Consider the following 17604-nt stretch of genomic DNA (forward strand, 5'->3'; position numbering starts at 1 on the left):
TACTTTTTCATCAAAACAACTCAAAAACAAGAGCTTAATCACGCTTTCATGATCATTTGCGAAATTTTTGGGTATGATTCGATTATTTTCTGTGCAGAAAAAATAATTCTATTTGAAGAATGTAATGATCATTGATTTGGACGACATGCAAGGCCCAGAAATGTTTGAGAAATGTTTTCAGCGGCGATTATTTGACGTACTTGTAGCCGCTACTGACGGCGTTTTAGCAATGTCAGATCTCTTCATGAAGGGTTTTTTTCAGGGAAATAAAGAGAAGTTGTAATTAGCTATTTAAATATCAGATGTACTACACATAAGAACAGAAACAGCCTGATAAATGTATACCTTCATAACGGAGCTCGCATGTCTAGCTTAGCTTACTATGGGTAGTCAGCCTCCCCTCTCTCTCTCCCCCATCTCTCTCTCTCTCTCTCTCTCTCTGTGTGTGTGTGTGTGTGTGTGTGTGTGTTAAGGGGTATAGCTCAAAGAACTAATGTATATTTGATTTCTATAATGAAGCAATAAGGTGATACAGATAAATTCCCATATTGTGCCGCTTTAAATTCACAAACCCAGAATTAGAGAAAATAATCGATACAGCCTCAGGTATCTGCTGATCACACCGAATTTTTCCAGAATCCAGTGTCGTTATCTGTACCTCGTATGACTCGTGCTGTACATGCAAAGCCTTTTAGCCGCTGCAATAGAACACCCTAGAGCGTCCGGTGACATGGGATAGACCAACACTTCATTTACTCATTTATTTAGAAGGTGAGAAAGAGTTCTCAAATTAATAATTTATAGCAATCGAGAAATCAATGTCCTTACGCCCCTCACAGCAGTCGTCGGTTTCACGGTGACTGCGCTGACTTTGTTCAATTAGCCAGCGGGATCAATAACGCAATAAATCGATTACACACGTGATATTGGAGATGATGAAAATATTGGTCTTTGTGCAACCCCATTTGTCTGTTTTTTATTCTTTTTTTAATGCACTGGTGCAGTTTTTTACCTTGCCTACTGAACGTATTCTGACATGGATTTTTTCCCCTTCAGATCTGGAGTGGAGTGGCGCTATCAAGTGTCTTCATGGCGGCTGCTGCCGTACGTTCTAACGTCTATTCTCTCCCAGGCAACATGAAGAATGCAGCATATGAAGCTATTTTAGGAATATAAGCCTGACGCTTGCGTTTGAATTGACTTAATGAAATCTTTATGATAAGGATATATATCTAAGACTGGACTGTTCCAGACCTCCCTGTCCTGCCAGCTGATCCCTTACAGTAAGTTAACAAAACGTCTGCCTCGTGCAGTCGTGTGTATTACTCCTCGACGATTTTACATTTAGTTTGCTAACCACACTTTAATTAATAACTGAATTGCAGGCATGCGCTGATAAAACTGATATCGCAATGTTTCTTATACATCAATGAAATGTTCTCACATACATGTGTGTTACTGACGTTCACAATCGTATCCAAGTGTTTGCAGATAGATATTGATAGTGTACTGTAATCGACAACACTGCTGTGATAGATTTAAGTACAACCTCAGTAAAATACGATACAATATAATAAAAGGTAAATATGACAACATAAAGTAGGAAATTGTTTGCACTGATTACGCACAACGCTTCATAATTACTTAAATTCGAATTTTTTTTTTTTTTATGAAGCCTGAACTCAACTCTTAAAGTGGCATCTTATCATTTAAAGTTCGCCTCAATCCACGGATACGAGAAGCGTCGAGTGAAAATCCATAGCTTTCTATTGTATCCCCACAATCTGAATAGAAACGATTATCCTTCCTTGTAACGAGGAGTTAACATAATAATTCATTCCTGTCTCTAACAACTGATGAAAGAACTTCCCCAGGAGAAAACATCGCTAACTGCGGCGTGTAACCCGGGGTATTCTCTCTATTGCCTTCGTGTTATTCTACTAAATTGATGTTGCCTTTTAACTTTCGATCGACACACACACAGTGTCATTCAAGTCGATGAAAGAAGGACAATTTTCTCTTTACGCAACAGGAGACGCAATGTTTATTATCTGCTTGTTTTTTAATAGCTTCTTTCCACAGAATGCGTTGCTATTGATTAGGTAGAAGGGTACTCAGCGTTTTGTATGACTGAGGCATGATTTGGACTATTTTCAGCATTTGTCAACACTTTCTCCAATAACCAAAACAAACAAACAAATAAACGGTACTGTTCGAACTGTTAATATCTCGATGAAGACGACTACCAGTATAGACTCGACATAGAAAATCAATGGCAGAGGTTTGGTTGCACTATATAACCAAGTACTGTCGAGGCGTGTGCACATATCTTGGGGGCCGCTCTTGAGTGGAAGAACAGAGAACAGCTTCCTCCTAACACCGCCACTGAAGCCAGCACAAAATAACACAGCTCGATACTTGGTAATGAGATTAGAATTGTTTTATTTTGTGTTGGATTACGCCACATGTGGACGTGCCTCACACAGAAGCTATTCCACAAGTTAGGAGCACTGGAGCAAGGTGAGAGACACCTCGTTAAGCTACTGTATGCACGGGCCCGACACCTAAGATTTTAAAAAATTCTCGAGATATGTTGGGATGAAATTTTCAGCTTTAATTGCTTATACGTGTCTTTGTAAAATATATATGCAGGTTCCAGAAGATGTGGGTTGCGTTGTGCACACACACACACACACACACACACACACACACACACACACGCCTACCGTCATGGCAAATTCTAGGTATGACAACATGTGAAAAGAAGATGGTTATGCCTCTGAAAATTACGACAAATTGAAACTTGCAGTATAGATTAAATGCTATTGAATTATGGAGATCGTTCAAAATATCCGTTATTTACGGTACTCATATTGTGTGTAGATGCCAGCACATTTGTAGACAACATCAATGATGTGTAACATTTCAAAAGAATACGAGCTGAGTCTGAAAAGTTTTTTTTTTTTTCCCGAAAAGGTATATGGAAACCACACATCGTACTTGTGTGAGTTTACTGGATCTCTCTACGGTATACAATTCTTTAACTAGAGAATAGCTAAGATTATTAGTATTAGCTAGAGTTTACTGCATCTCTCTACGGTATACAATTCTTTAACTAGAGAATAGCTAAGATTATTAGTGTTAGCTACATCACTGATTGTTTCTTATGTTGCGCTTTTTATCTTCTCCGCCTACCCCCAAAATGAACAGAAAAATCAAGCCCAATCAGTGACAGTATTACCCATGCTTTGTTTTCTTATAGTCACGTCTCACAATCAGTGACAGTATTACCCATGCTTTGCTTTCTTATAGTCAGGTCTCACAATCAGTGACAGTATTACCCATGCTTTGCTTTCTTATAGTCAGGTCTCACAATCAGTGACAGTATTACCCATGCTTTGCTTTCTTATAGTCACGTCTCACAATCAGTGACAGTTTTCTTATAGTCACGTCTCACAATCAGTGACAGTATTGCCCATGCTTTGCTTTCTTATAGTCAGGTCTCACAATCAGTGACAGTATTCCCCATGCTTTGCTTTCTTATAGTCAGGTCTCACAATCAGTGACAGTATTACCCATGCTTTGCTTTCTTATAGTCAGGTCTCACAATTAGCGCAGATCTCCGAGGTGTGCCACCGGGAGACGTAAAAGACCATTAAAAAGTTAATGATCGTAGCGAGGATTGAATATTTGTAGTCAAGTGGATGACATAGCGTTAAAATGAGCCATTGCCGTGATTGCAGGCTCGTTAATCATCGACATCTCAGATAATGTTCATTACTGCTGACGTATCAATTTCTGTAATGGTCATTACTATGAGACAGATGGCCAGGGAATGTTGTTCACGTTTTTTTTAATATTAGATACATTCACGATACCGTGTGTCATGAAACTGTGTGTCACGGAACTGTGTGTCATGAAACTGGGTGCCACTATACCATGTGTCATGCAGCTCCTTATTGCAATTGTTCTCCGCACGTCATGCCTCCAAAGAGAGAGAGAGAGAGAGAGAGAGGGTGTATTCAAGTCGTGCCATCGACTGTTTTCACTAAAACGACTCAAGGGTCTCTTTCCGGAGGCAAAATCCTTAACGCCCTCTAACGGTCAGCACTTTACCCACGAGGCGGGAAAACGGAGGTATAGCACGCTTTTAAGTGACCAGTGAAAGGTTGCAGGTTTAACTGGCAAACGAAAGACTTATAATCGCGCTCCCCATCAACCAGGCACTTGCATCTGTGTGTTGTGTGAAAATCTTAACAAATAGAGCTGGATCCAGTGAAGCAAATAAAGGTTGTTTGAAAGAGCAAACAGCTATCTTGGAAATATTAGTCTCTGGACGGCCTCGAACAAACAAATCGATTATCAGTTGACAATATTCTTCGCCAAGATACAGCGATACTTGTCGATATTCCACAAAACCGTTATGAAGATCGTATTGCACACGAACAGGTGTTACATGTATAAAAATCAACAGTCCCTCGCTGGCGCCATCTGGTGAGCCCCCTACAGACCTCTGATTGATAGTGACAGAGTGAGCTAGGAAGGATGGCGTGGACACACACACAGCCTAGTTTTCACTGGACAAATTAATAGCATAGTTTGACAGTTGAATATTGACGCTACAAACTGGTATATCCAATGTATCGAGATACTGAGGTTAGTGGATACATTTTTATCTTCCTGTCTCTTAATTTAATTCATACGCCTCTCTTTATCAACAGTTTTCTGTTACTGTTCGCAGCTAGTAGAGATGGTTGCAAAACCACAAGTTAATGTTCTCAGCTTGCTTCATGAAAGTATTGGTGTCGTTACGTGTATCAGATCCTTTGGATTTTTTTCTTATCAAAAAGCTCAGTCTATACATATGTATGACCCAACTGCATTTCGTAAAACAATCTTGATTTAACACTGGTAGATATGTGCTAATTGCTGTATTTATGGCCAATACTTTAAGCAGTAGACGTTTCTAAAGAAGATAAATCACAAGGTTTCTAGCAATATTTGTAATACTACGACGCCCAAAAAAGTCCGCTATATCGTTGACATATATGAACGGTATTGGGTGAAACAGTAGTCAACGGCCCTACATCAACTATATACCTGAGGTGAATAACTGTAAAAGGTTTCTGTCCAGCGTTCCCCGTATCTCCCACTCCAAGGTTATGCTATGTACAGTGTGGATACGCCGTATACAGTGTCCTCACATCGATATGCGATTTCCTCCCTTATGCTTTCTTCTGTCAAAGAAACTGAAGTTCAGCCTAATCACCGATATGAGATACTTGCACCATATTTTCGTAATAAATCATGTTTCTTTCCGATGAAAATGACGGCCGTCAAGCCCAATAGTTATTGATGTCTTTAGATATTTGCCTATTTGTCACTCTTGATGTGTCTGTGAAAAGAAAGATTTCAAGGACGGTTTAATGGTACTTAAGAAAGTATTGCCTTGTGGCTTTGGACTCTCACAAATGCCGATAAGCTTATCTAGATCTAGGGTTGAAAATAAAACTAATCTTGAATTCTTGCAGAATTTTACAACTGAAATGCATGTAATTACAATAATAGCGAGTGCGTGATGCTCCATCTGTATACACCCCACCGCCACCCCCCCACACTCCACCGCCACCCCCCACACCCCCACATTCCACCCTCACTCCCCACACTCCACCGCCACCACCACTCCACCGCCACCCCCCACACTCCACCGCCACCCCCACACCCCCACATTCCACCCCCACTCCCCACACCCCACCGCCACCCCCACACTCCACCGCCACCCCCACCCCCCACCCCCACACTCTACCGCCACCCCACCGCCACCCCCACCCCCCACCCCCCACACCCACACCCCACCGCCACCCCCTGCCCATCCAATGGACACTGTCGAGATGTTCACCATTATTAGTAAGCAGCACCAGGTACCTGACACAGAGGCCAAGGGAACACGTTGATCACGTGAGAAAGTAAACACATGCCGTAATTGTTTTAATTGAATAAACAAACAATACTGCTCATATTCCCATCACACAAATCGCAAAGACTGTTTTATTATTAGAAATGATTTTTCTCTCATTTGTCTACGATGAGATTCGTACGGCTGACCTTCTTTCTCTAAATGGCTCTGTTACTGTAATCTAGAAGCGTAAGTCTCACTGGGCGCGACCAGAAAGTGTTGTCCCCTACCATGGCCCATAGGAGCCTACGCGTGCGTCTTTTAGACGCCCCTATACATGCGAAAACGACAAGGCCTATGCCGAGTTCGTCTTTTACTACAGAGCTTTGAGAGCCGAAAATGACATGGCTGTGTCTCTTTCACCACTTACTGAACTCCACAGCGAGATTGACACGACCCATGTCGCGTTCGTCTCTCAAATGACACTGTTATAAAACATGAAATAGGCATAACGTGTGATTTTCGCAGCTGAATAAGTAGACCCTTATAAACGAAGTTGACGTAACTTGAGAGTCATGTCGCTTTCAACTCTTACAAACCTCCAACAAAATCTATCTCCACACAGACGCGCGCGATATGTACTATTGGACATGGGTCAGTTGAAACCCTATTAACCTAAAAGGCTCATGTTACTTTCAGCCAACTCTTATATGTCAAATCCAATTAATTTGAAACAGTTTTGTGCTGTCCCAAAACATTTTTTTCATTTGAATCCCATCATTATTTAGTGCTATCTAGATAACAGTGTGGCTAATTGCTTGTAACAATTATATGGCCTCATATTTTTATTTTCAAGGATTCAAATATAAAGGGTTTTAAGACGGTCCTTCTGTTTCAAATTAATTGGCTGAAAGTAACATGAGCCATTTAGGTTAATGTCGCTTTCAACTGACCCATGTCCAATAGTACATGTCGCGCGCGTCTGTGTGGAGATAGATTTTGTTGGAGGTTTGTAAAAGTTGAAAGCGACATGACTCTAAGGTCACGTCAACTTCGTTTATAAGGGTCTACTTATTCAGCTGCGAAAATCACACGTAATGCCTATTTCATGTTTTATAACAGTGTCTTTTGAGAGACAAACGCGACATGGGTCGTGTCAATCTCGCATCTCTGGAGTTCAGTAAGTGGCGAAAGAGACACAGCCATGCCATTTTCGGCTCTCAAAGCTCTGTAGTAAAAGACGAACTCGGCATAGGCCTTGTCGTTTTCGCATGTAAAGGGGCGTCTAAAAGACGCACGCATAGGCTCCTATGGGCCATGGTAGTCCCCAGCCTGGTGTTCAGAGTTTGTCTGATATTTGTGTTTTAACCGAGTAGACAGCTTTAATGGAAACTGTGTGTAAGCCACCGACAACTTTGGATTGTGGCGTTTTCAAAGAAGCTACTTTGCATCACCGTGTTCATTTATGTAACGACAAAGGTCTCAATATGCACTAACAGTATCACATCTCAGGCCTTATTGATTTCTTCAAAGACGCTCTCAAAGCGCCAACCTATCAGCGCCTGCGGTGTGTTCTATGTCTAATGGATTAATCCAGCAGATAAGGATATTAGGAAAGTGGTGGCAGTCTTCAAGAAGGCAAGGCAGTCTGATTGATGACACTCTGGTGATGTTTCATCTAGATTCAAGTGGCAAGAAATAAGAAGACAAATTGGAGCTGCTGGGGAGATGTAAGCAGATCATATGGCGGAGATCTGGCAGTCGGTTTATTATCTCCAACAAGGGAGGTTGTGTTTTTGCCGGCGTTGATTTCTTCTTCTTCTTCATCTAATCTTATATTATTATTATAATCCTTCCTTATATCATTGCTATCAGCTCGGGAAAATTTGCAGTCTGATATGAGAACAAAGTCCCAGGGATAAGCGGCGCCCAACTTAATGTCAATTAACTTAATAAGCAATTTTCCGAAGACTGAGAACGAGTAGTGACGTGAGGAATGAAGCCACGCTACTTGACCCGTCTTATTTGCGATGAAAGTTGAGCCTGAGCCAATTATACGGACGGAAAGAGACAAGAGAGAAATATAATTTAATCAGCACGCTTATTAGACATGTTCAGCTTGATTAAGGATACAGTCGACATCTGATCTAGACACATATCGATATATAATAACTGGATCTACACTGATCACACTCCACACACACATCAAAGATTAACCAGACTTTTTTTTTACATTTTTGCAATTAATTAATTAACTAATTTGTTTATTTATTTATTAGGTACAAGTACATTTTCTCAGTTACTATGTCCTTCTGATATTGGTAGAAGTACGATAATCCAATTTTTTTAAAAAATCAGTGACATTCTAGATTGCTCAGTGACGTATGGTTTATGATAATCTTTGCTCAATCTCCTTCACCCCCTTCATGTCAAGATACGTCAGCTGATCAGAAGTTTCTGATAAAATGGCCGACACTCCCCTCCCCCATCGCAATAGACTTTGGACTACTATCTAACCAGCAGGTGCTTGTGTTCCAGATCCAGGTGGTCTCTCCCAGACGCCAGCATGCCTGACTGACCGCCGTCCAGGTGTCTGTGCAGCCGTCCTCAGCCGCGCGTGACCTGATCACGTGACCTGGTCAGCCAACAGGTGCTTCACGCCCGGTGATGCACACTTAGTGTAATAATTACTTCAACCGAAGAGCGATATCGATTCAAAGATATTTCATTAAATGCCACAGTGTCAGATCCTCCATGAGTTTTCTGATCTGCGGTGAGCGTATCAGCTGTATTGTGTGCGTTGGGTCTAGAGGACAGCAATAGCGGAAGAGAGCAGCTCTACATACAAGTGCAGTATGGTACTTTTTAAAGAGAAATGTTTGTATCTTATGATTGCTGGTATGGTGAACTATATCCTTGGATTAGGAGTTGTTTTATGGAAGATCAGCCACGCACCTGTGAGAGAATATTCAAAAGGATGCTTGGACTGTGCACGCACTCCCGGGCAGACGCACAGGGCCGCCCATGGTGAAAATAGGTCTTCAGGACTACCTGCTAGCGACCCAAACTTCTCCCATTGCGGACCGTTCAAAGACCCACAAGATACAGTGTTCGGTTACTGGAACTGGAAGAAGGTTTCTATGTGTGATGGACATCTAATAGCTTACAGAGATAAGTTTGCGCTTCTCCGCAATGTCATTGTTGACAGAAAAAGATCAAAAGAGTGGTCCGTTGCAGGTATTGCTCCAGATAGAGTACCACATCAAAAGGAAGAGAATGAGTTTATCAGTATAAAGAAAGGATTTTTCCAGATACTTTGATCTGGAACATTAACAGCAGTATTCAATGAAACTCAGATGAAGCGTATGTGGCTCCAAAAGACAATGACGACAGACACCTCTCTTGACAAATACGCCATCATCCCTCGTGAGTCTAAAATGACCATAATTGTCACCAGGTTTGGTTACGCCAATGCATATTGGGCCATCGTCGATATGTACAATGCCTTTCTCCTGCAAAATTTCTTCGGCAAATCGTGTACTGAAGTGAAAGTTTTATTGCTTGACTCTCATCCCTGGGGTGCATTTGATGGGATGTGGAACACAGTATTTGGGAAAATGTTGCGGCTTACTGACCTCCACAATGTGACCTTGTTTAAGACAGTGGTTTGGGGAATGCAGTCCAATCAAAGTCCCATGCTGCGCCGACATATGCCTCATCTCCCGTTTGTGAGACCGTTCAGAGAAACCATGCTTCATCGCCACGGTGTGAGGCCACAGCACAGCCAGGCCTGCAAGACCAGCAAACTGAATGTCCTCTTCATATGGCGGCATGACTACGTGGCGCATCCCCGAAATCCCTCGGGGCGCGTAACAAGAAAGATTGCCAATGAAGGAGAACTTTTAAACCATTTACAAAAAACATTTCCAAGCTTCAACATCAGTGGAATTCAATTAGATAAACTTACTATTGCCAACCAGCTACAGCTAGTCTCAGCGACAGACATCCTGATTGCCATGCATGGTGCTGCATTGGCATTCACGGTCTTCATGACGCCGGGGTCAGGGGTCATTGAGTTGTACCCCAAAGGTCACGGGGTCAGTTGGCATTTTGAAAACCTGGCCAGGTGGAACGGTGTCCACTACACGCGCTGGCAGAACGTGGACTTCGATGCTGAGAACCAAGAGGCCACTTTTATCCCCCCGGCAGTGGCGTCACGCCTGGTGCGAGACATGAGTCAGCAGGTGTGTCCTGAATAGTGGACCTGTACATAGAAATAGAGCACGCTTGACAAAAAGTAGGATCAGCCCTACTTTCAATTAAGAATATTAAAACTTTTCTATGAAATGTATCTTATTATATCAGTGTTCTCATCCTGTCCACTTCTCCATGTTAAATGGTCTCAGTTCTTGTCAGTTGTCAAATTAGGTAGATCCAGCAGGGAAGCGTTAGGTTTAGTGTTTTAATATTTACACTGTATTCCATGAAGAAGCAAGTCAATTCCAAATATAGGCTGTAGGTTTTTATAATATATTTATTATTGTTAAAAATACACTTAAAAACTTAAGAATTTGACCAATAATAACCAAATAGTTCCATTCATTGAAATTCAGTGCTTTAGGATTCTGATGGATTTACCAGTTGTTCCGACATGTGGCGCAGTTCTCAAGACATGACATATTTAGCCATTTCTGTCATTTACTGTATTAATGTTCAACTTGTTTAAACTGTGCTCACCGTTTTCATTAAAAAGGGCAATTTTCTTGTTAAGTGTGGAACATAGACACGGCGTATTTTCCCTAAAAATACGCTTTAAATATAATATCAAAATATTGTTCACTATACAGTATATATATATATATATATATATATATATATATATATATATATATATATATATAATTACGTATATATAATTTTTTTCCTACATAAGACTTCATTAAGGTACAGGCAATCCCGATCCCAACTTTGTAGTGTATATTGTGCTGACATATTGTGCTGTGTACGACCTCCTTTGCTCAAGTAATTTCTAATACAATCAATATAATATATTTTTGAAATGTGTTAACATAGGCACCGTTTACCTTTAATATCAAGGTGTATGCCCAGCGTTCTGATGATTGCGCACTCATAGTAACATTTAATGTTCTAGGAACGGCATATCAACCGTTATAAACATATATGTATTAACCATATGTTGTAAGGGGCCCTTCCTATCATTATCTGACATGTACAGCAGGTATATGCTACTTATTTTACCCAGGTTACCCATGACATATATACACGTGTTTATTCCATGGTCAACCCACCTCCATGTTATGACAGAATCTCTTTGAAGTCACGTGTAACTGTATAATTGTTTTAACTTATCAAAGGATAATTATGGTATGTTGTATTAGTAACATTGGACAACAATGTCATATTCTGACCAGGAATTTATAACAGACCAGAGGACGTTGTTTGCTGATATTTTTATACGTGTTGATATAAGTATTGGTTGAATGTTTTATATGATATATGGGTATAAAATACACATGAGTTGGACAACTCACAGAGCTCTGTGCGCTACAACTTTGCGTGGTGCTTTATTTATTATTATTTTTTTAATAAACCAGTCTGAACAATCTTGTCAAATCTTAGTTAGACTAGTGGACTGTTCATTGCGTTTGTTACAGGTACACGTGTATACCAGATGGAAAAAATGATTCGAACTTACGGTTTTGATAGCTCAAATCTATCCATAATAATTTACATTATATTTCACGGTGTGGCCAAATAAAAGCTCGGACTTCATAGCTGCAATGCTATCTACGTGGTGTCCAAAACAACAATGATGACCCCAATAATGACCAAGAATGCTGCCCTTAGCCGTCTAGTAGCCACTTATGATGACCCCAATAATGACCAGGAATGCTGTCCTTAGCCGTCTAGTAGCCACTTATGATGACCCCAATAATGACCAGGAATGCTGTCCTTAGCCGTCTAGTAGCCACTTATGATGACCCCAATAATGACCAGGAATGCTGTCCTTAGCCGTCTAGTAGCCACTTATGATAACCCCAATAATGACCAAGAATGCTGTCCTTAGCCGTCTAGTAGCCACTTATGATGACCCCAATAATGACCAGGAATGCTGTCCTTAGCCGTCTAAATAGCCACTTATGATGACCCCAATAATGACCAAGAATGCTGTCCTTAGCCGTCTAGTAGCCACTTATGATAACCCCAATAATGACCAGGAATGCTGTCCTTAGCCGTCTAGTAGCCACTTATGATGACCCCAATAATGACCAGGAATGCTGTCCTTAGCCGTCTAGTAGCCACTTATGATGACCCCAATAATGACCAAGAATGCTGTCCTTAGCCGTCTAAATAGCCACTTATGATGACCCCAATAATGACCAGGAATGCTGTCCTTAGCCGTCTAAATAGCCACTTATGATGACCCCAATAATGACCAGGAATGCTGTCCTTAGCCGTCTAAATAGCCACTTATGATGACCCCAATAATGACCAGGAATGCTGTCCTTAGCCGTCTAAATAGCCACTTATGATGACCCCAATAATGACCAGGAATGCTGTCCTTAGCCGTCTAAATAGCCACTTATGATGACCCCAATAATGACCAGGAATGCTGTCCTTAGCCGTCTAAATAGCCACTTATGATGACCCCAATAATGACCAGGAATGCTGTCCTTAGCCGTCTAAATAGCCACTTATGATGACCCCAATAATGACCAGGAATGCTGTCCTTAGCCGTCTAAATAGCCACTTATGATGACCCCAATAATGACCAAGAATGCTGTCCTTAGCCGTCCAAATAGCCACTTATGATGACCCCAATAATGACCAGGAATGCTGTCCTTAGCCGTCTAAATAGCCACTTATGATAACCCCAATAATGACCAGGAATGCTGTCCTTAGCCGTCTAAATAGCCACTTATGATGACCCCAATAATGACCAGGAATGCTGTCCTTAGCCGTCTAGTAGCCACTTATGATGACCCCAATAATGACCAGGAATGCTGTCCTTAGCCGTCCAAATAGCCACTTATGATGACCCCAATAATGACCAAGAATGCTGTCCTTAGCCGTCTAGTAGCCACTTATGATGACCCCAATAATGACCAGGAATGCTGTCCTTAGCCGTCAAGTAGCCACTTATGATGACCCCAATAATGACCAGGAATGCTGTCCTTAGCCGTCTAGTAGCCACTTATGATGACCCCAATAATGACCAAGAATGCTGTCCTTAGCCGTCTAGTAGCCACTTATGATGACCCCAATAATGACCAAGAATGCTGTCCTTAGCCGTCTAGTAGCCACTTATGATAACCCCAATAATGACCAAGAATGCTGTCCTTAGCCGTCTAGTAGCCACTTATGATGACCCCAATAATGACCAGGAATGCTGTCCTTAGCCGTCCAAATAGCCACTTATGATAACCCCAATAATGACCAGGAATGCTGTCCTTAGCCGTCCAAATAGCCACTTATGATGACCCCAATAATGACCAGGAATGCTGTCCTTAGCCGTCCAAATAGCCACTTATGATAACCCCAATAATGACCAGGAATGCTGTCCTTAGCCGTCTAAATAGCCACTTATGATGACCCCAATAATGACCAGGAATGCTGTCCTTAGCCGTCTAAATAGCCACTTATGATGACCCCAATAATGACCAGGAATGCTGTCCTTAGCCGTCTAAATAGCCACTTATGATGACCCCAATAATGACCAAGAATGCTGTCCTTAGCCGTCTAAATAGCCACTTATGATGACCCCAATAATGACCAGGAATGCTGTCCTTAGCCGTCTAAATAGCCACTTAATTATGATAACCCCAATAATGACCAAGAATGCTGTCCTTAGCCATCAAGTAGCCACTTATGATGACCCCAATAATGACCAAGAATGCTGTACTTAGCCGTCTAAATAGCCACTTATTTTGAATCACGGCGGGTGCAATAGATCGGTAAGGTCACAAGAGAACACTGGGGGTTTGGATAAAATTAAGATCTATATATTTTTACTGTATGTGTACAACAAGTCCACACATCGGGTCCTTTGAAGTCGAAACAGTATCAACTAGAATCGAAGCTCTTTCAAAGGTGAGAAAACAATTTACAAGTAAATAAGCAGCACATCTACATAAATAGAGCAAATGTAAAGCGACAGAGTAATGCATCAGCATTTCTTAGAAATAAACGCTAAATCAACGAAGCTGCGTGGTCACTACATACGGTGTGGCGTTGATGAACACGGTATTGAACTGACCGTCATGAGATGCCAGATGGTACGCCGCGGAGACGCTGTTATTGACCCACAGCTAATATGTGTTAGATACATAGAAACAAATAAATTGGTATATTATAAAACGGGATTGAGTTATAATTTGTTTGAAAAAAGAGGCGAAGATGAATTTTACCTCCCTAATTTCTCCATCTTACACAATCTGCTGCTATAGAGCTCTGGGCGACTCGAGTGCTTTATTCGACGAATGCAGTCATCATCTTGTGTACGTTTCATTGTCCCATTTCATACCACTTAATACGCGACAAATGGCGCTCTTTACATATATCAACCAGATATATATTGCTAGTAATCTAAATTTCCTCATTTAGGGATTAGAATCCCAGTTGCATTATTATGAAATAGAACTGTTATTTAATCTGAAGTGAACAATGCAATGGAATCTTGTCAAAAAGGACAGCGTTTTTCTTCGCTACACATTATAAAATATCTATCGTTTGCAGGTTCACATTTATTGGTGATAAAAATATTTCACCGTTTTTCCACCATTTTTTCAAGTGCTTCTTTTGCACTTGATTAGATTGTATTTTCTATGTCTTCCTAATTGACTGATTCTAAATGTACCGCGTCCGCTAAGGATATCACCAGGATTCACTTATACTTTCGATAAATGCAGTCCATATACCTTATTAAAAAAAAAAAAAAGAAACCCCAAATAAGCCTAAATCTAAAATTAAATCTAAAACTCACATTACAAAAGCGTGTTGTACATTATCAGAGCCCGTCGAGCTTTAAATGAAGGTTTATTATATATCAACCATATCACACACTGCCACCATGTTATGAGTTTATGAGTCCTTTTCCATTTCTAGGATTCTGATGTATCCAACATCAAGGAGATTGTCGCTCGGCGTAGCATATATTTCAATAGGAAGGAGTAGCATACGTGTAATACTGTCAAATCAGCAAACTGCAGCCAGTATGCTCTAAGAATCATCTTTGCTTTGCAAAATAGGAGACTATTACAGTGCATCGTCTGAAATAATGGGGATATACATGTTATAATACCGCACATCATTATACGTCGTCATTCTTTATCTCTGATCGTGAACGCTACTATTTCCAGCACTTCGAACACAATCCTCTGTATGTTGCTAAGATTACCATGAAGGCGGGGGATATAGTAATAATACTGTGTTGGCCTCTGCTTCACTTGAGATTATATTTGATACAATTTCAACTGTTGAAATGCTGTGAGGATTTCAGCAGATTGCTCCTGGCTGAAATGCTTCCTGTCGCAACTAATGCAATGTTGAGAAAAAACAGCCTCATCCAACCTTCTCCAGTCGCTACAGCTTCGCCTCGTGGCTTGTTTCTTCTGGACTCTTTTTGTTTAGATATACAACTGTTTTTTTTTTTCTTAATTTTATTTTATCGAAATTGTAATGACAATAGCAATAAAATAGCTTAACTTCTGCGAGCTTTCTTCGGGTTTTATTTCCCCGAAAATGATGAGGAAAAGGCGCAAAAAGCTTTCTTTTTTTTCAAAGTTAAAAAACGCCTCTTCAACAGCCCTGTACAGACCGCTAGAAACCATTCTGGAAAACGATATTTTGTCCGACTCTAAGAGCGAATCTCTCTAAATTAAAAATAAGCGCTCGCTGTCTGCCAATAGAAAGGGGTACTAGGCATAATAGGACTTTAACATCCAAAGCCTCGTTAATGTAAACGCCAATGATACTGATGAGCTCTCCAAAACCGTAATACGACCTAGGGAAATGGACGTAGTAAAGTTACTTCTTATACTTGTCCAAAAATGCATGGAAAGAAGAGTCCAGCCCATAGCTCCTGGTCATACGCAAAATTGATATTAGGTTAATTATAACAACTGTTTATTCTTTTGTTTATTCTAATAACCCCTGATGTTAGGGTGCGATATACACTCACTGTATGAGCAAGTGACTGGGGGAGTGGATCAAACCTTACACACGGTGTGATTACAACATGCTTTATTCATATGTATACTATGTAATTGTGTTGCTATCTATCTTTTGATTTAAATACTTATTTAATTGATATAGTTATGTCCACGTCCAAGATCCGATGATTGTACCTTATATGTGAAGGTGTTTATCAATAACGAATTCCTATTCCTTCCTAGGTCACAGGGAACGTTCTGTGCTTGTTTATTATATAATATATTATTGTTTGATTTGCGATTTATCAGTCTTTCATTTAAAAGAATGAAATATTAAAAACAATTAAACTTGACTGTATAGAACGAGATCTCTTAATAATAAAAATAATAAATAAAAAAGGAAAAAATATATCGAATCAAAATAATCAAAGAGTACGACGTCACTGTACACGGCCGTTGTAGCACGTGATAACCTTCATGACGTCATGGCGTAGGCGTTAACGCGAAAGCACGTTTCTGCCGGTACACAATGAATATATTTACAAAGATGGGTGTTTACCGGTGAAATAAAATTATAACTATGACAGGAAGCAGCATATTGTAAAATTAAAATGCCGTCGACAAGAAGAAAATCTTCATCGACGTCTTTAAAGAGGAGAATTGTTGAAAGTTGCTCCACGCTTTTCAAGCAGAGGAAAAAGAAGAAGGATCATACCAGCGCAGAGAATGTAGAGAAATACCACACACCAGAAAAGGTAGATCTAAGCTCTAATATTCGATTTAAATAGTTCAAAAGCCGAAAGTCTTTTTGATAGATAAAACATCACTTGAAAAATCTTTCTTCCGGGCCGTATTTATGTTACAACTTGTTATGTTAGCTCTACATCAAATTTATACACTTGCATGTACACAAAAATGCATGTGAATCTGTCAATGTATTCTATAAACCCTATTAGCTAGATAAGGAAGACGTTAAATCGGCATTATTAAGATGATTGTTAATGAAAATATAAACCAAATGTGCAATTTCCGCAAAGACAGAATTTAATAGTGATATTTATGAGTAACATTATTTCGGTGAGTTTTTAAATTTTTTCTATATTTGAAAAAATATTAAAAACAAGGTAGTTGACTCAAAATTACTTGTATTTTACGGTGTACAAATAGGCCGATGTTTGCCGTTAGGGAATAATGGTCGACCTAGCTGCATTTTTTAAGTTATATTACCATTACTTATTTGTTCATTTGTATATTATTACATGATAGTATATGTCCAAGCAATAAAAACCCAGAACAATCTGATGAAAGCTGGATGTATCCAGCAAATGTAACAAAATAAGTATTAAATCGGGGGCGCTAAAGTTATTGTCTAGTGTTCAGTTTCGTTTTTCAAGAACGCACCTGGCAACCAGAAACTAGTGTCGTTTTTCAAAAACGATTCTAGTTCCACATCTGGTGGACTGTTTCGAGAGTACGGTGATGACAAGAGAACTTACGACAGAACTTTTCGACTGAATTTAGCTATGAGATAACGAC

At 40.2% G+C, this 17604-nt stretch overlaps 1 protein-coding gene across 3 annotated transcripts; it reads left to right on the forward strand.

Annotated features, from left to right (window-relative positions):
- Nucleotides 1–213: 213 nt before the first annotated feature.
- Nucleotides 214–11738, forward strand: LOC106163443 (uncharacterized). Of its 3 annotated transcripts, none has more exons than XM_087011828.1 (3): nucleotides 214–771; nucleotides 1057–2520; nucleotides 8435–11738. In XM_087011828.1, the coding sequence occupies exon 3, from the start codon at nucleotides 9253–9255 to the stop codon at nucleotides 10153–10155; it is 903 nt and encodes a 300-aa protein (XP_086867954.1). In that variant the 5' UTR covers nucleotides 214–771; nucleotides 1057–2520; nucleotides 8435–9252; the 3' UTR covers nucleotides 10156–11738. The 3 variants fall into 3 exon arrangements, with proteins under 3 accessions (XP_086867954.1, XP_013396478.2, XP_013396479.2); XM_013541024.2 differs by having other exon boundaries at nucleotides 1057–1283; XM_013541025.2 differs by lacking the exon at nucleotides 214–771 and having other exon boundaries at nucleotides 848–2520.
- Nucleotides 11739–17604: the final 5866 nt, after the last annotated feature.

The sequence above is a fragment of the Lingula anatina genome, chromosome 4 (assembly GCF_051362555.1).
Source record: "Lingula anatina isolate TDL-2025a chromosome 4, LinAna3.0, whole genome shotgun sequence".
In the NCBI taxonomy this organism is placed as follows: Eukaryota; Metazoa; Brachiopoda; class Lingulata; order Lingulida; family Lingulidae; genus Lingula; species Lingula anatina.

Bases quoted from the DNA above. Each gene is read 5' to 3' on its own strand.
- LOC106163443 (XM_087011828.1), top strand. From the start codon at position 9,253: ATGAAGCGTATGTGGCTCCAAAAGACAATGACGACAGACACCTCTCTT.